The sequence below is a fragment of the Salmo salar genome, chromosome ssa04 (assembly GCF_905237065.1).
Source record: "Salmo salar chromosome ssa04, Ssal_v3.1, whole genome shotgun sequence".
NCBI lineage: Eukaryota > Metazoa > Chordata > Actinopteri > Salmoniformes > Salmonidae > Salmo > Salmo salar.
In genome coordinates, this window is record NC_059445.1 from 63,550,163 (window position 1) to 63,574,824 (window position 24,662).

The 24,662-nt window shown below is 45.0% G+C and overlaps 1 protein-coding gene across 3 annotated transcripts in view; it reads left to right on the plus strand.

Annotated features, from left to right (window-relative positions):
* Positions 1-24,662, plus strand: part of LOC106603642 (cell adhesion molecule 1) — a 547,319-nt gene that overhangs the window by 355,138 nt on the left and 167,519 nt on the right. For all 3 annotated transcript variants that reach the window (XM_014197549.2, XM_014197550.2, XM_014197551.2), the window contains exon 2: positions 23,743-23,760. In XM_014197549.2, coding sequence (XP_014053024.2) covers positions 23,743-23,760 — 18 coding nt within the window. The remainder of the gene's footprint in view (positions 1-23,742; positions 23,761-24,662) is intronic.

Genomic DNA, 24,662 nt, shown 5'->3' on the forward strand with positions numbered 1-24,662 from the left:
TTTTTTATGACCAGCACTGTAGGTGTGCGAGACAACATTACCAGCATCATAGCATACGTATCGATGAATCGTTGTGACATATGAAATACGAGTGATAGTGTAATCAATGTGTAATAACTACATAAAAAATGTATGAACGTGTTAAATTATTATGTGACGTTCAGTCATATTGAGGTCTTGATTGGTCAACAAGCTTATTTGACACATCAAATAGTGTTATTTGACATGTATCTTTTTTGACACGCAAAGACCCAAACGGCCAAACCCGGATGACGCTGGGCCAATTGTGCACCACCCTATGGGACTCCCAATCACAGCCGGTTGTGATACAGCCTGGATTCGAACCAGGAACTGTAGTGACGCGTCTTGCACTGAGATCCAGTGCCTTACACTGCTGTGTCCGTGTGTGTGTGTGTGTGTGTGTGTGTGTGTGTGTGTGTGTGTGGGTGTGTTAACTATTTAACTGTACTATAATGCTTAAAAGGCCGCAAAAATGTTGAATATTGGTTATCGTATTGTTTTTTTTTGCAAGGAAAATATCGGATATTGGTATCGGCCAAAAATGTCATATCGGTGTATCACTAGAATGCACTGTAGGTCATTCATATTGAAACCAAATAAGGATTTTTTTGCATCCAGCATGCTACCAGCCCTTACAGACTTGTCATGTGTTTGAAATGGAAGGCTTCTACTCCCCTGTGCTCCATGCGCCACATATTTTTCCTGGGATGCCTCTCTTTCTCTAGCCTCAAGCCATGGTTGATTGATATCTGTGATATCCGTGGAAAGGGATTGCTGTGTGTGTGTGAGGGCGGAAGAGGGTTGTGCGTGTACCCATGTTTATGTGTGTGTGTCCTCGTGTGTGCATCATGTCTGATTCATAAGAACTGGAGGGAAGGAAGTGAACGGATAAAAATAGTGGGTAAAGATTAGAAATTGAGCGCCCGATTATAAACCTCTGTTCCTTTTTACACACTCGGGAGAGTAGGACGCAGGTGTTTGTGACAGGTGTCTGATTGAGCTTCACAGAAAAACATTAAAATGGCACCCAAATTGGAGGAAGACGTTTTGCAGTGCTTTTCTGTAAATTGTGTCAAGCCTGATGGATGATACTACCCAGGGAGTCTGTCTTCTGAATTGGGGAAACACAGGTGTCATCAGAGGGTCAGAAAATGGAAGTACACATAAAGAACCATAAAAATAAACCCCTCAGAGGTCTTTGTGAACGGGAGACCAGGGCCATAGGCTGTCTCAATAGCAGAATGGGGTTTGATATGGCCAACTAAGTGATAAGGGGAATACTCAAAAGGCAATACGTGTGTGTGATGTTGACATTATTGGTTTTTGGAATGATTTCTTCTTCTGAACCCATTCACAGTGAACAATAACCCGTTATGTGAAGGACTCTATACTGCATCTTTGTGGTGAATCACAATGAAAGATTAATTTATTTGGGAATCCATTTGCTGTCAATGACCAAGGGCTCTAGTGCCACGAGTTTGATAGTAATCAAAGTCATTGATTGCCTTGTCTGAGTACTGATTTCCACTGTTAAACCTGTCCTAGTCACACTGGATCAGTGTGGATTAGCAAATTACTTGATTTAAAAGTAGTTTATAACCTGTTATTGAGCATTTGCTTTTCTACCCAATGCAAGGAAGCACCTTAAACCGTTTAATTCCATATTGGACGCATAGACTAGAAACAAGTGCAGGGGAAGAGAAAGAAAGAAAGAGAGCAAACGGACAAAATCACTCTTCAGAGGGGTTCATAGGCTCTTAGGCTACACAATCTAGACTTAGGCTAGCCATGTCAGTGCTACGGGTCTGTAGTCATTTAGGCAGGTTGCCTTTGTGTTCTTGGGCACAGGGAGGGACTATGGTGGTCTACTTGAAACATGTTGGTATTACAGACTTAATCAGGGACATGTTGAAAATGTCAGTGAAGACACCTGCCAGTTGGTCAGCACATGCCCGGAGCACACGTCCTGGTAATCCGTCTGGCCCCGCAGCCTTGTGTATGTTGACCTGTTTGAAGGTCTTACTCACGTCGGCTACGGAGAGCGTGATCACACAGTTGCCTGGAACAGCTGATGCTCTCATGCATGCCTCAGTGCTGCTTGCCTCGAAGTGAGCATAGAAGTGATATAGCTCGTCTGGTAGGCTCATATAACTGGGCAGCTCGCGGCTGTGCTTCCCTTTGTAGTCTGTAATAATTTGAAAGCCCTGCCACATAAAACGAGCATCGGAGCCGGTGTAGTATGATTCAATCTTAGCCCTGTATTGACGCTTTGCCTGTTTGATGATTTTCTTGTAAGCTTCCGGGTTAGAGTCCCGCACCTTGAAAGCAGCAGCTCTACCCTTTAGCTCAGTGCGAATGTTGCCTGTAATCCATGGCTTCTGGTTGGGGTATGTATGATGCACAAACAAATGTTATTATTCTAACGCTCAACAGTAAGTTGAGACCCCGACTGAGTTTTTTTTGTTTGTTAAATTTCTCCGCGGGTTGTCCGTCTCTGGTCTAGGGTTTACCGAGAGTGGTGCGACAAACAAAAAACATCCAGTCAGCGGCAGTCCTGTGGGCGAAAACAGCTCGTTGATGAGAGAGGTCGAAGGAGAATAGCAAGAATGTTGCAAGCTAACATGTGGGCCAGAAACAGGCAAATAACGGCGCAGTACAACAGTGGTGTGCCCAATGGAATCTCGGAATAAGTCGGTCTTTGTCACAGATGGGCTATTGCAGCAGACGACCACACCGGGTTCCACTCCTATCAGCTAAAAACAAGAAGACGTGGCTCCAGTGGGCACGTGATCACAAACACTGGACAATTGAGTGGAAAAACATTGCCTGGTCCGATTGCGTCACGCTGATGTCAGAGTCAGGATTTGGTGTAAGCAGCATGAGTCCATGGCCCCATCCTGCCTGGTGTTAATGGTACAGGCTGGTGGCGGTGGTGTAATGGTGTAGGGAATGTTTTCCTGGCACACATTAGGTCCCTTGACACCAATTGAGCATAATTTGAACATCACAACTTAGAGAATCCATGCCCCAAAGAGGCTGTTCTGGAGGCAAGGGGGGTACGACCCAGTAATAGATGGGTGGACCTAATAAACTGGCCACGGAGTGTATCATCGTAATGCTATGTATTTTTTTTCTTCTGTTTTTGGTCTTTATTTTCCCTTGTGCTTTTATTTACTCCCAGCCCTCCCTACCTCGTGTCTCTCACCCCTCCCTAACCTCACGTCTCCCACCCCTCCCTACCTCGCGTCTCCCACCCCTCCCTACCTCGCGTCTCCCACCCCTCCCTACCTCGCGTCTCCCACCCCTCCCCTACCTCGCGTATCCCACCCCTCCCTACCTCGCGTCTCCCACCCCTCCCTACCTCGCGTCTCCCACCCCTCCCTACCTCGCGTCTCCCACCCCCTCCCTACCTCGCGTATCCCACCCCTCCCTACCTCGCGTCTCTCACCCCTCCCTACCTCGCGTATCCCACCCCTCCCTACCTCGTGTCTCCCACCCCTCCCTACCTCGCGTATCCCACCCCTCCCTACCTCGCGTCTCCCACCCCCCCTACCTCGCGTATCCCACCCCTCCTTACCTCACATCTTCCACCCCTCCCTGCCTCGCGTCTCCCACCCCTCCCTGCCTCGCGTCTCCCACCCCTCCATACCTCGCGTCTCCCACCCCCTCCCTACCTCGCGTCTCCCACCCCTCCCCTACCTCGCGTCTCCCACCCCTCCCTACATCGTGTCTCCCACCGCTCCTTACCTCACCTCTTCCACCCCTCCCTACCTCGCGTCGCCCACCCCCTCCCTACCTCGCGTCTCCCACCCCTCCCTACCTCGCGTCTCCCACCCCTCCCTACCTCGCGTCTCCCACCCCTCCCTACCTCGTGTCTCCCACCGCTCCTTACCTCATGTATTCCACCCCTCCCTACCTCGCGTCTCCCACCCCTCCCTGCCTCGCGTCTCCCACCCCTCCCTGCCTCGCGTCTCCCACCCCTCCCTGCCTCGCGTCGCCCACCCCTCCCTGCCTCGCGTCGCCCACCCCCTCCCTGCCTCGCGTCTCCCACCCCTCCCTGCCTCGCGTCTCCCACCCCTCCCTGCCTCGCGTCTCCCACCCCTCCCTGCCTCGCGTCTCCCACCCCTCCCTGCCTCGCGTCTCCCACCCCTCCCTACCTCGTGTCTCCCACCGCTCCTTACCTCACGTCTTCCACCCCTCCCTACCTCGCGTCTCCCACCCCTCCCTACCTCGCGTCTCCCACCCCTCCCTACCTCGCGTCTCCCACCCCTCCCTAACTCGCGTCTCCCACCCCTCTCTGCCTCGCGTCTCCCACCCCTCCCCTACCTCGCGTATCCCACCCCTCCCTACCTCACGTCTCCCACCCCTCCCTACCTCGCGTCTCCCACCCCTCCCTGTCTCGCGTCTTCCACCCCCTCCCTACCTCGCGTCTCCCACCCCTCCCTACCTCGCGTCTCCCACCCCTCCCGACCTCGCGTCTCCCCCCCTACCTCGCGTCTCCCACCCCTCCCTACCTCGCGTCCTCCACCCCCTCCCTACCTCGCGTCTCCCACCCCTCCCGACCTCGCGTCTCCCCCCCCTACCTCGCGTCTCCCACCCCTCCCTAACTCGCGTCTCCCACCCCTCCCTACCTCGCGTCTCCCCCCCCTACCTCGCGTCTCCCACCCCTCCCTGCCTCGCGTCTCCCACCCCTCCCTACCTCGCGTCTTCCACCCCTCCCTACCTCGCGTCTCCCACCCCTCCCTACCTCGCGTCTCCCACCCCTCCCTACCTCGCGTCTCCCTCCCTACCTCGCGTCTCCCACCAGCCATTCCGATTTTTAAAGTCAGTGCCTTCTGCTGGCGGAAGTCTGACAGCAGCTGAAAATGGAATTGAGTGGTAAATTGAATTACGCCAGAGCACAATATGCCATAATGGCAGGTGTACAGTGGTGTCTGGGTGGACAGCCTTGATTGGTGGCAGCTGTGAAAGTTAGTCTTGTCTTATGGCCGATGTCTAAATGGAGTAGCGACGGTCTGTGACATTGTGTTGGTGAACAAGAGCCACATTTGGCCAAGAAACGGGATGCATTCTCACAACATTATGTAGCTTGGCATCTAGGGTTCTGCATCGTCTTCCAGAGCCGTCGTTATGAATACATCTTCTCTTATTTGCACTAGCCTACGTTTGGCAGCTCCACTGCCAAGGCAGCAGCTACTCTTCCTGGGGTCCAAACACATTAAGACACTTTTATTACACATAAAACAAAAGATAAAACAGTACATCATATAACACTTGAAAATATAATTATAATGTTGGCCATGATGCTCGAGTTGTTCTCCTCAAGCTTTAAAGCCAACCTTATTTTGTTGGTTCAGCAAGTTTTGTGGACTCAGTGTTGCAGTAGTAATGCGTGACCAAGTCATTTGTAGCGATGGCATTGGTCATATTCAGCCTGGGCATTTCCTAGGGACTGTACTTCCTTCAAACTCTCTCTGACTACCGTTTTCTCACCTAGTTACATCATACATCAAGCTCAGTGGTTCAAACTGGGGTGTAACTGGGGTTTCTGGGCAACAAAATCTCAACACTGAGGATGAATAATTAAGGAGACACAGCTCTGACCCATCGTCAAGGAGCCACTTCTGTCTCAAGAGCAATATTTGGGGTCATGAGAATTGCGCTTGTAGCCTCTTCTGCATCCTCTCCCAGTTGCCCGTCAACCATTGTCATGCTGTTCTGCTTCCCCATGCCCATTTGAAAATGAGTGCACCCTAAGAGTTTAATTTCGGGGCAGAATGTCCTGGGGCTTGTTTTGGTTTTTCAGAAAGAATCTGCACTCCATAATGGCAAGTGGGGAAGGACTTAGGCCGGCCTAGCAGTCTGCAGAAAATCAGCGGTTGTGCCAGTAATGGCACAGACACGCACATACACACATGCACTCGCTTCATCTTAGTGTGGCACAAATTGCTAAGGGCTGTTTGTTCACACCTCTGCAAAATTCCAAGAGCTTCTGAGAGTCTGGATAGTGTGCAATGTCCCACTTCTTTTATTGTCCCACACTTCTAATAGGCTGTTAGGCTAAGCTATATCTGCACAGTACCACTGATTCACTGCTCATTGGGTGAAGAGATTTAGAATTTATATTTAATGGCGCCGGTACTGCAATATCTGCAATAGGCCGGGTAACCTTTTCCCAGTAATCGCCACTTTGTAGCTGAATGTCAGTAGCTTAATTTAAATGGAGGGACGCTTAGAATAACAGCTGACCATTAATTTGTTTGCTCCACTCGCCGTTCCTCTCAAAGTCTGTGTCATGACAGTACAGTAGCTGCCGTTATAGTAATATCATTTATATCATTCTAGTTCTGTGGCTGCCACAACCCCAAACTACTACAGTATAAGTTTTTGCCCTGAGAGTTTGCAGCAGTTGAAAGGGAAGCGTTTGAGGATTGCTTCTGCGGAACTTGGGACGGTTGTTGTTGTTGGGAGAATTACTGCCACCTCCAAGTGCATCCGATCCTCTGAGGTAAATGTGTTTAGCCCTTTGTGCCGTGATGAGGGGGGATATGAAGACAGCCTGTGTGCCACGCAGAGGGGGGAGATGAAGACAGCCAGGGTGTGTGATGAATGATGACTCCAACAGCAGCTGCCCCATTTTCAGCCCGACGACGACGTGAACTGCAGCGACCCTCTGCCTCCTTATTCTCTTTCTGCTATCCAACTGGCAAGGAAGGACTTTTGAGAAGGAAAAGAGCGAGTGAGACAGAGAGAGGGTGAGAGAGACTCAAAGCCTGCGGGAGGAATTTGTGTAGTCCCCTCAGATGTCTTCAAGGATAGACACGTTACTGATGCAAGTCTTCTGGGGTTTACTCAAAGGACATTGGGGCTTTCATCCCTGACATGAAGGTGGAAGGGACGTTATTGGGCCTGTGACATCACAGCTCCTTCTTTAGAGAGTGGCCTATAAAGGAAGTATCTTCTCCCCCCACCCTTTGAATAAGGAGTTCTGTAATTGGTTGAAACGGCTGCTCTTTCCCTTTTCTGTTTCTGGGGGTAATTGGTGTTTATGAAGTATTTATGGCCACTCTTTGCCAATGTCAGCTCAATGGAGTAAGAAATTCCCTCTGTTTTCAATTTGTTTCTCTCCTTTTTTACTTTTTTATTCCTTGAATGCGAGTGCCTTTTTTTTGTTTACTCTGGCTTATGCATTCATGAATTCAGCAGTGTCATGAATTGTTGTAATTATATAAGTGTTAGAGGCAACCAGAGGTGGTTATTTTGGTGCAATAGATGCAGTCTGCTGTCTGCCGTCCCATCTGCGACAGTGACTTGAGGAATGGAAGGGATGCCCCTTGCCTCTCCCTGCTAATAAGCAGGTTTTATCTGTCAATTAAACTAAAGTCTGTAAAAATATAGGCACGATTGTTTACAGATCAATCAAGCGAGGATCCCCGAGTTCGCCTGTGAAGAAAGCTTTTCTTCCATCGCCATATAAACGCAATTAAAAGGGGAATGGGTAAATACATGATGGGGTTATCAACATGGGCTTGACACCAGACATTCAAGGATATTATTTTTGTACCACAACTCAATGTAGGCAGATTGGGAGCCTTAGGTGGGAAAACAACAATCGGTGCAGTGGAAAATGAGTGTACCCTGTCTTTGTCAGAGTGCAGTGGGAAAAGCATCAGCTGGGTTTCTCTTTTGCCTTGTCAGATACAGTGCAAAATCATTCTCCCCCTCCTCTTTCATTATTTCACTGTTTATCCTACTGTACAGGAATGCACACTTTCTAGCTGACTGCATCACTTGTTCCTGCTCATGCATTCTCTGCAGATTCAATTATACGCTGCTCTGTACACAATGAAAAAATATGAGAAAGAGAGGGAGGTACAGACAGAGAAAGAGTTGGATGGAAATAAAGTAAGGGAGAGAGAGAGATGGATAGAGTGTGTTGAGGGACAGAGAGAAGCATACTAGAGAGAAAGAGGGAGGCTGATGCAGAGCAGTCCCTGAAGTCACGTATTTGTTGGGGGAAAATAAGTGATGCTGGAGTGGATGCTATAATGGCACCCTAATGTATAATGATCAGCAGAAACCTCCTAAATGAGAGTATTAGTCCAAGGGCCCCAGCTGTGCAGAAATAATGGACCCCTGGGGTCCAACCTATGCTTGACACAACAAACGTATAAACAATTGGGGATCCCACCACTGACACCAACACGCACTCATGGTCACTGTAGCATGTTGTTGTCATATATTATACAAGGCCCCCTGCCCTCCTGTTAGATAGTGACCGCCGGACAGACAGCAGAGATCTAGGGGCCCCATTTATGGGTTGTGTGTGTCACAAGGCTTATCACCAGCATGACAATGGTCCATTCTCACGGCTCCATTGCACAGACACCGACCCCTGTTAGACAACCAGATGAGATGAGGTGCAGTTTGCTGGATATAAGAGAACAGATGCTCACTAATGCTGACATTCTTGGTCTTTTGATAGGGACCTGTTGGTGAATGACCTGGAGGTTCAATGACAAATACTATATTTGCTATTTCCCCCACTATAATACACATACAGTATATTACCCTGGTCAGTGGTCATATAATCGATGTGCTGACAATGACCAGCACAGTTGGAGTGAACCTCCATGACCAAAAATAGTGACCATCTAAACATGTAACCTAGTGTATGTGAAGAGTTGTTTACTGCTATCTGTTGCCTGGGATGAGAGTGCCTTTGAAGAGGAATGGGGGGGTGGTTGTTGTAATTTCTGTCGGGCAGTGTCAGGGCAGCCTCCAGGTTTGAACACGGGGCTTAGGAGCGAATATGTGGCTAATAGCTGACTGCGGGCAACACTCTCTTTTGTGTACTCTGATCCGGGTGGATTAAAGCATCAATCTTTCTGCCTCTCCTTGTAATGGTAATAGCTGGCTAGAAAGGGATATGTTTTAGTATTCTGTTAGAGATTGAACGGGATCGTAAGCACTTATTGTACAAATTGTAGATATTGTACGAATTGGAATTCGTAGCATAACATATAGGAATGGGGGTGGAGGGGGTTTGCAGGGCGTAACATAAGAAATGGATGACGTTGTACACAATTGTACACAATTTTCGGGTACTCGTTTTGGCTCGTGAGTGCCACTTTCAAAACTACTGGCTGAAATTATACAATACCTTTATAACCCATCTCTAAAAAATATCAGATATGTGGACAGGACCAAGCTGATTCAATTGTGACCGACCGGCTCAAATCGGTCTTATGTAGAAAAATGTGAAATTGTGGTTTTTAAATTGGATAAAAGTAGAGACTACAGAATGGTATATAATATACTGTATTTGAGGAACTGTGGGAAAGTAATTCTGCTTTGAAAGTTGATAAACTTGTAAACTCACTTTGTCCATAGCCTCTTTGTCGCAAAACTCCCTGATCTTATCAAAAACATAAGTTTGTCTAGCTGTGTCCAGTCCAGGTGGTGCTTGTACAGGCAGACCATATATGGGAGGAAGGATGTCAGGGTTGCGCAGCAGCTGAAACCTGGTCCCGACTGAGTCCGAACACTCCTTGGCAACAACACCACCAGTTTCCAGAGCATCGAAGCTGTAAAACAGGAAATAACAACAAGAAATAAGACATTACAATCTTGCACAACATCAATTCACCTCCCAAGTTTAGATAAAAAGAATAACTTCATACAATGCAATAAAATGTATATATACCTGAAGTGTTGGTACTGCTTGAACTGTGGCAGCAGCCTGAAGAACGGAGTCAGGTGTTGTTGCCAGCCATAGCTTTCCACCAGCACCATACCATCCTCCAGTCCAACCAGCTGTGGGATGTTGACCCCTGTCACAGTGCTGATCTTGACAACACCAGCGATCTCAGACAAAGTGTTCATTCTGGTCTTTCTGAAGCGCTGCTTGATAAGGCCAAAGCACCACTCGGGGGAAAACTTGGTGTGACCTGTGATCAGGATGTGAAGGTCCAGACTGTGGTGGAGCTTGTGCATGGTCCGCCAGGCACAATACCAGAGATAAGTTAATGAAAAGAAAATGTAACGCAAAACGTAATATCATTTTTTAGGCCCCCTGCTCTCCTGTTAGATAGTGACCGCCGGACAGACAGCAGAGATCTAGGAGCCCCATTTATGGGTTGTGTGTGTCACAAGCCTTATCACCAGCATGACAATGGTCCACAGCACTGCATACAGAAACATAATCTTGGAAACTGGAAGTTAAAATTAAAACACACAGCCTGACTGCACGTACATATATCTGGAAAATACAGAAATAATGTGAAATCAATAAAAGTAATGCCAATCATGTTGGAGGGCAATTAAATAATCAAAACGTATTGGTTATGGTTTACATACCAAGTGTTGTCAACGATTCCTTGTAATGATTCCTTGCTGATATTGTCACATGGGATGGCAGCAGCTTTCCACCAAAGTGTTTGTGTCCTGGGTGTCATCCTGGTAATACTATTGCGTTATCCTCTGCGTAGTTGTTGAGGATTACATCAGGTGTAACCTGTGCTTGCTTGGGCCAGCTCTCTTTTTTATGGGAGGCATTAGAATATTCTCCTTGTGTGACTGGTGGAGGAGAGTTCTACTGATGCTGAAAGACAAATTCCAGATACAAATATTTTGGCATTATTATACAATAGATAGCCGTAATCACCGTCAGACACACCTGGCTAACTTGATGGCTCATGTACTCATCTGGCCTAATGGAGTCTTTTGTTAAGACATGCTAGCTATACAATGAACCATAATCCTAATCCATTGAGTACTAGCAATACAAACCGATTTGTCATAGCTAGCTAAAGTTAACCAAATAGGTTCAATATTAGCTAGTTAGCTAGCTAACATTAGGCTATAACTAGCAATAGGAAATGGCATTCTGACATAACATTACTACACACAGATCATAAACATAATGTTAGCTAGCGATCCAGTAGCTAGCTAGAAGCTAACGGTGACTAACCCCATTCCGTACAAATTTGCGCAACCGTGGCATTCAAACGAGGCTGCAATGAAAACTAATGGGACTGTAGCGACTGTGTTGACATCAAAATCCAGGGTGTGAACTACGTTTCTATTCAAGTGTTGATTGACATGGTAATGGCCGATAGTATTGGAGAAAAGTTGAAAAAACGGACCCCACTGACGCTGTACGTTAAATTGTGACGTCATGACGTAACGTACGGCACGCATTATGCAACTCATTCTGTGTCATACAGCCTCTTTCCACCAGGTGTAGCGCTTCTCTCGCGGATTAAAAACAAGAAAGGAACAGGGTAAGGGGGATACCTAGTCAATTGCACAACTGAATGCATTCATTTTTTGCGTCATAACAGCAAGCCATCATGACGCTCAAAAGCCGTGACAGCCGCTGTTTACTTCTGAATAACTTTAGCGCCGCCCTAAAAGCCAGATTCAAATTTGACACATACCTTCAAATAGGTATGTAATGACATGTTACATAAACTCTTTATAGTGTTTTATTTGCATTTTAGAGGTGATAAGGGTATGCAATCTGGTTTCCGCTCAGGTTATGGATGTGTCACTGCAACCTTAAAGGTCCTCAATGATATCACCATTGCCCTTGATTCTAAGCAATATTGTGCTGCTATTTGTATTGACTTGGCCAAAGCTTTTGATACAGTAGACCATTCCATTCTTGTGGGCCGAGTATTGGTGTCTCTGAGGGGTCTTTGGCCTGGTTTGCTAACTACCTCTTTCAAAGAGTGCAGTGTATAAAGTCAGAAAATCTGCTGTCTCAGCCACTGCCTGTCACCAAGGGAGTACCCCAAGGCTCAATCCTAGGCCCCACACTCTTCTCAATTTACATCAACAACATAGCTCAGGCAGTAGGAAGCTCTCTCATCAATCTATATGCAGATGAGACAGTCTTATACTCAGCTGGCCCGTCCCCGGATTTTGCGTTAAATGCTCTACAACAAAGGTTTCTTAGTGTCCAACAAGCTTTCTCTTCCACTAACCTTGTTCTGAACACCTCGAAAACAAAGGTCATGTGGTTTGGTAAGAAGAATGCCCCTCTCCCCACAGGTGTGATTACTACCTCTGAGGGTTTAGAGCTTGAGGTACAAGTACTTGGGAGTATGGCTAGACAGTACACTGTCCATCTCTCAGCACATACAGTTGAAGTCGGAAGTTTATATACACCTTAGCCAAATACATTTAAACTCAGTATTTCACAATTCCTGACATTTAATCCAAGTAAAAATTCCGTCTTAGGTCAGTTAGGATCACCACTGTTTTTTAAGAATGTGAAATGTCAGAATAATAGTAGAGAGAATGATTTATTTCAGCTTTTATTTCTTTCATCACATTCCCAGTGGGTCAGAAGTTTACATACACTCAATTAGTATTTGGTAGCATTGCCTTTAAATTGGTTAACTTGGGTCAAATGTTTTGGGTAACCTTCCACAAGCTTCCCACAATAAGTTGGGTAAATTTTGGCCCATTCCTCCTGACAGAGCTGGTGTAACTGAGTCAGGGTTGTAGGCCTCCTTGCTCGCACACGCTTTTTCAGTTCTGCCCACACATTTTCTATAGGATTGAGGTCAGGGCTTAGTGATAGCCACTCCAATACCTTGACCTTGTTGTCCTTAAGCCATTTTTCCACAACAAGTGCACCAGTCACTCCTGCAGCAAAGCACCCCCACAACATGATGCTGCCACCCCTGTGCTTCACAGTTGGGATGGTGTTCTTCGGCTTGCCAGCCTCCCTCTTTTTCCTCCAAACATAACGATGCTCATTATGGCCAAACAGTTCTATTTTTGTTTCATCAGACCAAAGGAAATTTCTCCAAAAACTACAATTTTTGTCCCCATGTGCAGTTGCATACCATAGTCTGGCTTTTTAATGGCGGTTTTGGAGCAGTGGCTTCTTCCTTGCTGAGCGGCCTTTCAGGTTACGTTGATATAGGACTCGTTTTACTGTGGATATAGATCATTTTTACCTGTTTCCTCCAGCATCTTCACAAGGTCCTTTGATGTTGTTCTGGGATTGATTTGCACTTTTCGCACCAAAGTACGTTCATCTCTAGGAGACAGAATGCGTCTCCTTCCTGAGCGGTATGACGGCTGCGCGGTCCCATAGTGTTTATACTTACACACTATTGTTTGTACAGATGAATGTGGTACCTCGCTTCCGCACCCGCCATTTAAAAAAAAGACCCGCCGGAGCTCATTGACTTCTTCAATCATGCAGAGACGGCAGCATGAAGGTCTGGTTAGGCTGTTTTCATGTTATCCAGGGCATTGGTGACTGTAACTGTGCTCCTGACAACAATTTAATTATGCTTTTTTGTCTACTTTTACTGATACCGGCACACTCAGACGAGAGTGCTCTGAAACAGTTGTTCCGGTGACGTTCTACTGAAATGGATACTTGCATAGTTGAGTCTTTTGTTAAATTTTACTACACAATACATTTTAAAAAAGCCACTTTAGACAAGATTACCTACACAAACTGACTAGATCAAATAGACAGAAGCCCGCTACATGGCAGACCAATCCGAACTCATCTCTTGGCATGTCCAGCCCACTCATCTCAGCCAACCATGGGTAGCGGGAAGTTTGCTCACTTTTTCTGTGGCTTAACCAACTCTGCTCGTAATTTAACTATTTTATTCGTATTTACAGATGGCATACAAGTTTGTTATTAAGGCACATGAAAGTTCACATGTTCAAGAAGGCATTTCTGCCCCCAAAAATATTTTGATAAAAAACATTGTTTATGTTCAAACACCTCTCCTGTGAAGTAGTGACCCGAGACATACGCCTAGTTTCTTGCGAGCCAAGACCAGGGCAGAGAGAGGAAATGGAAAGCGCATTGTAGTCCCAGCAGCAGCATGACTCAAGGTATCTATCTGAAGGGTTTGGAGTAAATCTTTGTATTGGACCACTCTTTAGCCTACCTCTAAAACAAATTTTCACCAGAATGGCAGAAGTGTTGAATATGTGGCATGTAAGCTACATTGTGAAGGTTTATAGAACATTTTATTTGGGGGGGGGGGGGGGTGAAAAGTAGGTAACCAAATGTTTTCTATATGTCAATATAAATCTTATAGGCCTATTCTTATTGATAATCAGTCACCACAAAATTGAAAGTGAGATCTTCAATACATTTTTCTCTGATTTGACATCTCTCAACATAATCTAAAAAAAACTGACCACATTTAAAATAACTGAAATAAGAATAAATCCTAGCTTATGTGTTGCCCTTGGCATGTTTCCTAAATGTCACTTTTTTTCTCCCCCCCCTTACATTTCTTTATTTGTTATTGAGTCGTAATTCAATTCCTTTTATAAAATTCCTTGCATTGTTTACAATAATAATGTCTCTGTTCTGTCCAGTGTTGTACAGTAATGTCTGTCCTTGGTCTCTGGAAAATGTATTATTCATGTTTGTGGGGCCGTGGTTCCATATGTTGGTCATTGTTCAGAATCAGTGAAATATTGAACCACGTAAGTATTGAATGTTGAATGTTTTACATGTTTTTATGCTAACTGAATGACATCTTAAGCACTCCTTGTAAAAAGGCGTTTGAGTTGCTTAAACACGTTTTTTTTTTACCTTCACACTATAGCCAGTTTGGTAACACTTTCTATGATTCACTAATGTACATTTACATTTACGTCATTTAGCAGACGCTCTTATCCAGAGCGACTTACAAATTGGTGCATTCACCTTATGATATCCAGTGGAACAACCACTTTACAATAGTACATCTATATATTTTTGGGGGGTGTGAAACCCCATCTCTCCTTAAAGAGATGGGGTTTCAGGTGTCTCCGTAAGGTGGTGATTGACTCCGCTGTCCTGGCGTCGTCAGGGAGCTTGTTCCACCATTGGGGTGCCAGACCTGCGCCGCTTCCTGTGTAAGGCAGGGTCGTACTCTGCGAATGTTGTAGAGCATGAACCTACAGGATCGGGTCACCGCCTTGGTGTTAGCTGAGAACGACAGGGTGTTGTCCAGGGTCACGCCAAGGCTCTTAGCACTCTGGGAGGAGGACACAATGGAGTTGTCAACCGTGATGGCGAGATCATGGAACGGGCAGTCCTTCCCCGGGAGGAAGAGCAGCTCAGTCTTGCCGAGGTTCAGCTTGAGGTAGTGATCCGTCATCCACACTGATATGTCTGCCAGACATGCAGAGATGCGATTCGCCACCTGGTTATCAGAAGGGAGAAAGGAGAAGATTAATTGTGTGTCGTCTGCTTAGCAATGATAGGAGAGACCATGTGAGGATATGACAGAGCCAAGTGACTTGGTGTATAGCGAGAATAGGAGAGGGCCTAGAACTGAGCCCTGGGGGACACCAGTGGTGAGAGCACACGGTGCGGAGACAGATTCTTGCCACGCCACCTGGTAGGAGCGACCTGTCAGGTAGGACGCAATCCAAGAGTGAGCCGCGCCAGAGATGCCCAACTCGGAGAGGGTGGAGAGGAGGATCTGATGGTTCACAGTATCAAAGGCAGCAGATAGGTCTAGAAGGATGAGAGCAGAGGAGAGAGAGTTACCTTTAGCAGTGCGGAGAGCCTCCGTGACACAGAGAAGAGCGGTCTCAGTTGAATGGCCAGTCTTGAAACCTGACTGCTTTGGATGTAGAGGCTAATGTTCTATGAATGCATTTCAGATACATAAAAATTGGTTTTCCCAACATTGGGCATTGTGTTGTCAAACACAAAAGGAATTATGCTGTGTCATGACAGCTTACAGCCCCTTGTATGAGCCTTTTAAAAGACTGTAGCCTAAATGGATTCATTTAGGTAGCCTAGGTAGCGTAGTGGTTAGAGCGTTGGGCTAGTAACCAAAATGTTGCTGGATCAAATCCCTGAGCTGACAAGGTAAAAATATGTATTTCTGCCCCTGAACAAGGCAGTTAACCCACTGTTCCTAGGCTGTCATTGTAAATAAGAATTTGTTCTTAACTGATTTGCCTAGTTAAATAAAGGTTAAATAAAAAAATAAAAATCATAAGTATAACTATGCACAAGTAGACTATTATTGATCCTAATAAGTGCAGTAGGGCATCCATAATGTAGAAAGTGGTTCATAGAAAGTGATCCTGAAAACGAAACTCATCAAATGGATTTGTTTGTTTATTGTTCTCAAAAGTTGGGGTGGTGATGGCAGACCAATAAATCAACCTAAGGGCCTCTTCTAACTATGAGATATTGCCTAGAGATTTAGAAAAAAATACCCTCAGCTAGACCTTTTACTGTAATGTGAACTTGCAAACTTGTCAGGACTTGACCGCTACCACCGGAGGTCGCGCACGACACTTGCCCGGCAGTTCCCCCCCCCAAGCAGGGCAGTGTAAATAGAATTGTCTCGTTGAGCTCAACACTCCTACAGTAAAACATGGTAATAGCAATACAGAGCCCTGTGTGGAATAGCCCAGCGTGCCCCAAAACAGAACATCTGTGACCAGTGATAAGATAAAGTTTCTGGACAAATCACAGACAACATATGGTGGAGGGAAATTAGGATAGGGACACTGACTGTCAGTGCTACAATAAAATACGAGTTGAGATGTTATTGTGCCCTGATTTTGGTGTAGGGCTGTAGGTAGGTAATACACAAGTGATAGTATCAGGGCCGTAGGTCACACTTAACATGGGCAATGGCCTTTTATAAACTGGGTGGTTTGAGCTAAGAATGCTGATTGGCTGAAAGTCATGGTATATCAGACCTTATACAACAGGTATGACAAAAAATATATTTTTACTGTTTTAATTACATTGGTAACCAGTTTATAATAGCAATAAGGCACCTCAGGGGTTTATGGTAGAAGGCCAACATACCACGGCTATTGGCTGTATCCAGGCACTCCGCTTTGTGTCTTGCCTAAGAACAGCCCTTAGCTGTGGTATATTGGCCATATATCACACACACACCCTTGTGCCTTTTTGCTTAAATATAACACAGCAACTACTAATGGAATAATGATATAACCTTAAAACAGATGAGTTACTTTGCAGATATGTACAGTAGCGTCTACCACTTTTGCGCACGTTTTTGTCTACATGGACAACATTTTTGCTGCAGTAGTGAGTAGTTGGACCAATATAACTACCTGTGCCCTGGAATAATGTCTTGTAATGTAACTTGTTCCATTTATAGTGACTCTTACGCAGAAATGGTTACATAAATTCACATGCAAATAACAAACTTCACATGTGTTTATGGTCCTTACATTACTTATGTAGCCAGTACGTATGCTATGTATAACCTCTACGTGGCCTATTTTATTCTAGATAGTGCAGAATGAGTTGGCTTAGTGGAGAGAGGTACACTCAGAGATGAGTGAGGGACTTTGTGTTTGCAGTTAGGAGTATGACCAGGGTCATGGTTTTTCATGACTCTCCCCACTTATGGTATTTCAGTGCATATTAACCTTTGATCAATAAAGAGACGTCACACACGATCAGCACAGTGCATCACAATGCCAAGTAACAACAGACCGTATCTGTGCCTTCGGAAACTCACACAAAATACACTGCTCAAAAAAATAAAGGGAACACTTAAACAACACAATGTAACTCCAAGTCAATCACACTTCTGTGAAATCAAACTGTCCACTTAGGAAGCAACACTGATTGACAATAAATTTCACATGCTGTTGTGCAAATGGAATAGACAACAGGTGGAAATTATAGGCAATTAGCAAGACACCCCCAATAAAGGAGTGGTTCTGCAGGTGGGCACCACAGACCACTTCTCAGTTCCTATGCTTCCTGGCTGATGTTTTGGTCACTTTTGAATGCTGGCGGTGCTTTCACTAGTGGTAGCATGAGATGGAGTCTACAACCCACACAAGTGGCTCAGGTAGTGCAGCTCATCCAGGATGGCACATCAATGCGAGCTGTGGCAAGAAGGTTTGCTGTGTCTGTCAGCGTAGTGTCCAGAGCATGGAGGCGCTACCAGGATACATGCCAGTACATCAGGAGACGTGGAGGAGGCCATAGGAGGGCAACAACCCAGCAGCAGGACCGCTACCTCCGCCTTTGTGCAAGGAGGAGCAGGAGAAGTACTGCCAGAGCCCTGCAAAATGACCTCCAGCAGGCCACAAATGTGCATGTGTCTGCTCAAACGGTCAGAAACAGACTCCATGAGGGTGGTATGAGGGCCCGACATCCACAGGTGGGGGTTGTGCTTACAGCCCAACACCGTGCAGGACGTTTGGCATTTGCCAGAGAACACCAAGATTGGCAAATTCGCCACTGGCGCCCTGTGCTCTTCACAGATGAAAGCAGGTTCACACTGAGCACGTGACAGACGTGACAGAGTCTGGAGACGCCGTGGAGAACGTTCTGCTGCCTGCAACATCCTCCAGCATGACCGGTTTGGTGGTGGGTCAGTCATGGTGTGGGTGGCATTTCTTTGGGGGGCCGCACAGCCTTCCATGTGCTCGCCAGAGGTAGCCTGACTGCCATTAGGTACCGAGATGAGATCCTCAGACCCCTTGTGAGACCATATGCTGGTGCGGTTGGCCCTGGGTTCCTCCTAATGCAAGACAATGCTAGACCTCATGTGGCTGGAGTGTGTCAGCAGTTCCTGCAAGAGGAAGGCATTGATGCTATGGACTGGCCCGCCCGTTCCCCAGACCTGAATCCAATTGAGCACATCTGGGACATCATGTCTCGCTCCATCCACCAACGCCACGTTGCACCACAGACTGTCCAGGAGTTGGCGGATGCTTTAGTCCAGGTCTGGGAGGAGATCCCTCAGGAGACCATCCGCCACCTCATCAGGAGCATGCCCAGGCATTGTAGGGAGGTCATACAGGCACGTGGAGGCCACACAAACTACTGAGCCTTATTTTGACTTGTTTTAAGGACATTACATCAAAGTTGGATCAGCCTGTAGTGTGGTTTTCCACTTTAATTTTGAGTGTGACTCCAAATCCAGACCTCCATGGGTTGATAAATTGGATTTCCATTGATTATTTTTGTGTGATTTTGTTGTGAGCACATTCAACTATGTAAAGAAAAAAGTATTTAATAAGATTATTTCTTTCATTCAGATCTAGGATGTGTTGTTTAAGTGTTCCCTTTATTTTTTTGAGCAGTATATATAAAAATCGCTAACTCCTACTCTGTGTCTGCTCTGCAGTGCGTAGAGTTTTTTCCCCCTCCTGAAACACTAAGAAACCTACATTAGTTCAAGGTTTTATATTTTTCCCATTTGTTGACGTCACCCATGATTGTGGCGCTGACCTCGCCTTTGTCTCCCAGGTCACACTGGGACACGGTGGGGGAATTTTCCCATCAACAGCAGCTTATCGATGTGACAGCGTGAGCGTCTAATCGTGGTGCCGCAGACAGCTCAGTCCCTCTCCTTACTGACTCAAGCTCTGAGCGTGGATGAGCGAGCCAAGCCTTCCAGTGTAGGCGAGAGAGAGAGAGAGAAAGATGTCGGGTTCATAGATTTCATAGAGCTCCACTGTGTCACAGTTCAACGGCAGCTGTCGTCTCATCCCCCCACCCCTCCTATGTGTGTTTGTGTGAGTAAGTGATGATTCAGACATGTAGATCTCTTTCTTGCAGTGTGTCACTCACATACACACAATCACAGTGACACACACGCACAATACAGTATGGTCTCAATCGCAAGAGGAAGGCTCTCATGGTAATGTAGTCACAATTGGGTCACTGGGGCTTTGAAAACAAAACACATTGTCACATTGTTGTCTGGAATAAGTTCAAATCCATTTTCATTCAGGCTTTGATTCACTGCGGCGGCTTGTAAGGGAGACAATGGGAGAGTGGTATTGATAATTACTTTTTAATGTGGCACACTCATCATGTCCAATTTCATGGCCCTCTAGCTGCATATTTCCGATTTAATCACGGCATAATGCAGTTATACTGCACCTTTTGAAATGGGTGGAGGAGGACCCATCCACAGCCACCTTTCCCTTAATAAAATGTCTTATCTGTGCCATTCAGACCTGGGTGAAAATAGTTTGGCTATTGTTTTCTTTCAAATATGTTGTATGCACTTGATTTAGGGCTGGCACTTTTGGGACTACTACATGAAAGGTTGACAAGGTTAGAGGTATGGAGTGTGGTGGTATGGTTCCTCTGATAAGGACTTAGATCAGTGGAGGAAAGGGTTTTAAGAAATAATGTTAATGTGGAGAGTTCAGCAGAGGGATCATGCTGTCAGAAGCTCCTTGACTTGATAGGATGTTGCTGACCGTAGCAGATTGCCATGTATAGATTATTAACCTAGGTCTCCATATTCCACATGCAATAAGGTCTGTATTTGATATTGAGGCTTTGAATATGAAAGTTGTCATTTTTGCTACTGCAATACAGTTTAAAAAAAAATAACATTTTTTTATTTAACCTTTATTTAACTAGGCAAGTCAGTTAAGAACAAATTCTTATTTACAATGACGGCCTACCAAAAGACAAAAGGCCTCCTGCGGAGCTGGGGGCCAGGGATTAAAAGGTTTAAAAAAATAATACAATATAAATATAGGACAAAACACACATCACAACAGAGAGAGACAACACTACCGTAATTTCCAGACTATAAGCGCACCTGAATATAAGCCGCACCCACTGAATTAAAAAATATATATTATTTTGAACATAAATAAGCCGCACATGTCTATAAGCCACAGGTGCCTACCGGTACATTGAAACAAATTAACTTTACACAGGCTTTAACGAAACACGGCTTGTAACAAAAATAAATAGGTTTTAACGAAACACGGCTTGTAACAAAAAATAAAAAATTAGCAGTAAGCTTTAGTTGTCTTTTTGCACTGAGTCAATTCCTCACGCTGCTGTTTCCAACGTCTTATCATCGACTCATTAAGACCAAGCACCCGTGCAGCAGCTCAATTTCCTTTTCCAACAGCCAGATCAATCGCCTTCAACTTGAAAGCTGCATCATATGCATTTCTCCGTGTCTTTGCCATGATGAGGGTGACAAAATGACTACTGTAATCAGAATGATGGGAAGTTTGAGAGCGCTCGATTTAATCTAAACAGTAAACTAAAAAGTTGTTTGACCTTAACCCGTTCGGCAATTTCATTGGTCTAATGAAAGCTTCATGCCGCCAAAAAACTGAGCACGTCACAGAATGTGTTTTTTTAAAGATTTTTTTTTTTTTAAAGCGGGCAAAATCCATATATTAGCTGCGTCATTGTTTAAGCCGCGAGGTTCAAAGTGTGGGAAAAAAGTTGCGGCTTATAGTCCGGAATTTACGGTACATAAAGAGAGACCTAAGACAACAACAACAACAGCAAAACATGACAACACAGCATGGTAGCAACACAACATGACAACAACATGGTAGCAACACAACAACATGGTAGAAAGTTTTTTTTGCAGGTCTCTCACTCACAGAAATGTGTGTTTTTGTATGTGTCTTGCATGGGGATGTGCATGGGTATGCATGTGCGAGAGAGAATGCCAGCCTGTCTTTGAGCTGGTTTTCGTTGCCATTTTGTGAAGTGAATTGTTCTTGCGGGCTGTAGAGGTGAATCTAAAGAGAGGCATCAGTCCTTCATTAATGCAGCCCAGGCTGGCTGACCCCTGGTTAATGTTCCTATCATTTCTAGAGGAGAGAGCAGCTACCTTTAATTTGAAATGACTCATGTTTAATGCATCTCTCTGGTATAGCATTTAACCTCACCTCTGGGGTTGGATGGTTGCATACCGGTGACACGGCCATGCCGGGCAAGAGGGGAAGTGGGGTTGGCAGTTACGTGGGTTAGCCAGGCAGGCCCCTCAAGACCGGTGGAGTTGAAATGGCCATGCAGAGTTATTCTGACCGGTCTGGCATTTACTTAACATGGCGAGCCCCTTCCCCCTGACCTGTCACCTGGGTGGCCCAGGTCCCCCTTGGCTCTCTGAACCACTTAGTAGCCTGGCCCATGACTGGAATCTTTAAGGAGGAGAGACGCGGTGGTGCTGGGGTTTTGGATGCACCCTGTGTGTGTGTGTGTGTGTGTGTGTGTGTGTGTGTGTGTGTGTGTGTGTGTGTGTGTGTGTGTGTGTGTGTGTGTGTGTGTGTGTGTGTGTGTGTGTGTGTGTGTGTGTGTGTGTGTGCATTGATGGCTTTTAGCTTACTAACCAGTGGTGTATTTGTGTGTGTGTGTGTGTGTGTGTGTGTGTGCATTGATGGCTTTTAGCTTACTAACCAGTGGTGGGAAAAGTACCCAATCGTCATACTTGAGTAAAAGTAAAGATGCCTTAATAGAAAATGACTCAAAGTTGAAAGCCACACAGTGAAATTCTACTTGAGTAAAAGTCTAAAAGTATTTGATTTTAAAATATAAGTATCAAAGTAAAAATATGAATCATTTAAAATTCCTAATGAACAAACAAAGCATGTGTGCTATGAGTAAGCCAGATCAGAGGCAATAGGGTTGACCAGGGGCGTTTTCTTGATAAGTACGTGAATGTGATCATTTTCCTGTCCTGCTAACCATTCAAAATGTAGAGTACTTTTAGGTGTCAGAGAAATGTATGGAGTAAAAAGCACATTATTTTCTTTAGGAATGTAGTGAAGTTAAAGTAAAAGTTGTCAAAATTATAAATAGTAAAGTACAGATACCCCAAAAAATGACTTAAGTAGTACTTTAAAGTATTTTTACTTAAGTACTTTACACCACTGCTACTAACAGCAAAGTGAGTAAGAAATATTTATGGTTGATTCATGTCTATGTATCAATGTTGATGCATTAATCGATTACTGTGCTCTTGGAGTCCTGGAGGGCTTTGGTATAGTCAACCTGCTGATGATCGCAACACTCTTCATTTCTATGTGTATAATCAGGCTACTTTTGCTGAGTACTACGCTACACTCTTAGAAAAAACGTGCTATCTAGGGCCAAAAAGGGTTTTTTGGCTGTCCCAATAGGAGAACCCTTTGAAGAACCCTTTTTGGTTCTAGGTAGAACCCTTTTGGTTTCAAGTAGAACTCTTTTGGGTTCCATGTAGAACCCTTTCCACAGAGGGTTCTACATGGAGAATTGCATTAGTATGTCACCGTGATGGAAATTTGGCAAATGTTGAAGGAATATGGGTTGTCTAATCAGAACTAGCCTCAGAGCAGAATCCTGACACTCGGCTGGCGTAGAGTGGTTTTTAAGGATTTAACTGGTGCCAGGTGAATTGCATTATGGATTCATTATGGGTGAAGATGATCATTTTCGCGATGGCAGAAACCACAGATGGATAATCTGGGACCTAAGATCTTTGAAATGGTGTCATTTGCTTTTGCTGTCATATAAAAATTGAATTGAACCACCAATAAGCTTGTGCTTGCTATTTAGACCAATTCTGAGATGTTCAATATTAAGATATGTTTATTATGCTGTGATTATGTCACTGGCTATGTTGGTATTGAATATAACTTATAACTGAACAGTGAAATCCTTTGCTGGTGACTTGACTGAATTGAAAATGCCCGGTGTGCTATTGAATCTATGAAACCATTCACTCTTTTCCCTGAGAAGAAATCGAGTACCCTAGAAATCCTCTTTCCCTGCCTTCTTAAAATCAAATCAAATATAAGTTTATTAGTCGTGTACACAGATAAGCAGATGAGAAAGCAGGTGCAGCAAAATGTTAGCTTCATGCTATGCTAGAGACTTTTCAAAGCTGTTAATCTGTGGAGAATGGAGCTAATCGCTAATACAAATGCTTCTCTCTTCTTCTCCTTCCCTTGACACAGGAGCTGCTCAGTACCCAGGTAAACCCCCTACCTCTTCCTCTCTTCTCATTTACTTCTTTCTCTTACTTGTCTAGTACCCTTCTCTTCTTCGTTTTTACTGAATGGTCGCCTCACAGCGTCTCTGTGTGCTGCATATTAACTAATAATGGTTTCGCCATATCAATATTATTTTCTCTAACTTATTTTTTCTCTTTCTTTCGGCTCTGCTTTCGTACGTCTACCGCCACCGCTGCATAGCTGCTGATAGACTATCTGTTGCTTCTGTACCTGCTTTTTTTTCTTCTTCACTTATTTTCTTCCTCATCTCTCTCTTGTTCTGGATACCTTTTGCTCGCTATAGCTGGTCTAGGGTCAGTTTTGTTGAGTACTGCATAATGAATGATGGAAAACTTTGGGGCAGGGAGAGCTGATCTGAAACCAGATGATATGAGCAAAAGGTAACTAGACTCTAGAGCTTCAGCTTGTCACGTTCTCTTTTTCTTCTCAGTGTTTTGTGTTAGTGTTTTAGATGTTGATGGTCTGTGGTATGTGAAATTGTTTGCATTGTCGATAAAATGTATTTTGAGATTTTGATACTCCTTAGCAAAACCTCAGAGCTTATTTTAAGAATGCCACTTCATTCATACTTAGACACTGTGAAATGGATGGCATGTCTGGACATGCCTGATTTAAAAATAACAGCCTTCTCTCATTTGCTTGCTAACAAGGGCTGTTTTAATCTAAGCCGTCACCAATTATCACCCGAATTGGCCACTCAAACACTTAAGTATGTGTTTCTCCATGGCGCCATGGCAAACTGGGCTGAATTCATGGGGTGGAACTAAAATAAGTGAAACAAGCTACAAAGTAAGGTGTCTTTTTTGTCTTGAACTTTGTCTTTCATACAGTCAGCCACAATTAAATAGTGCTTTAGCAGATAG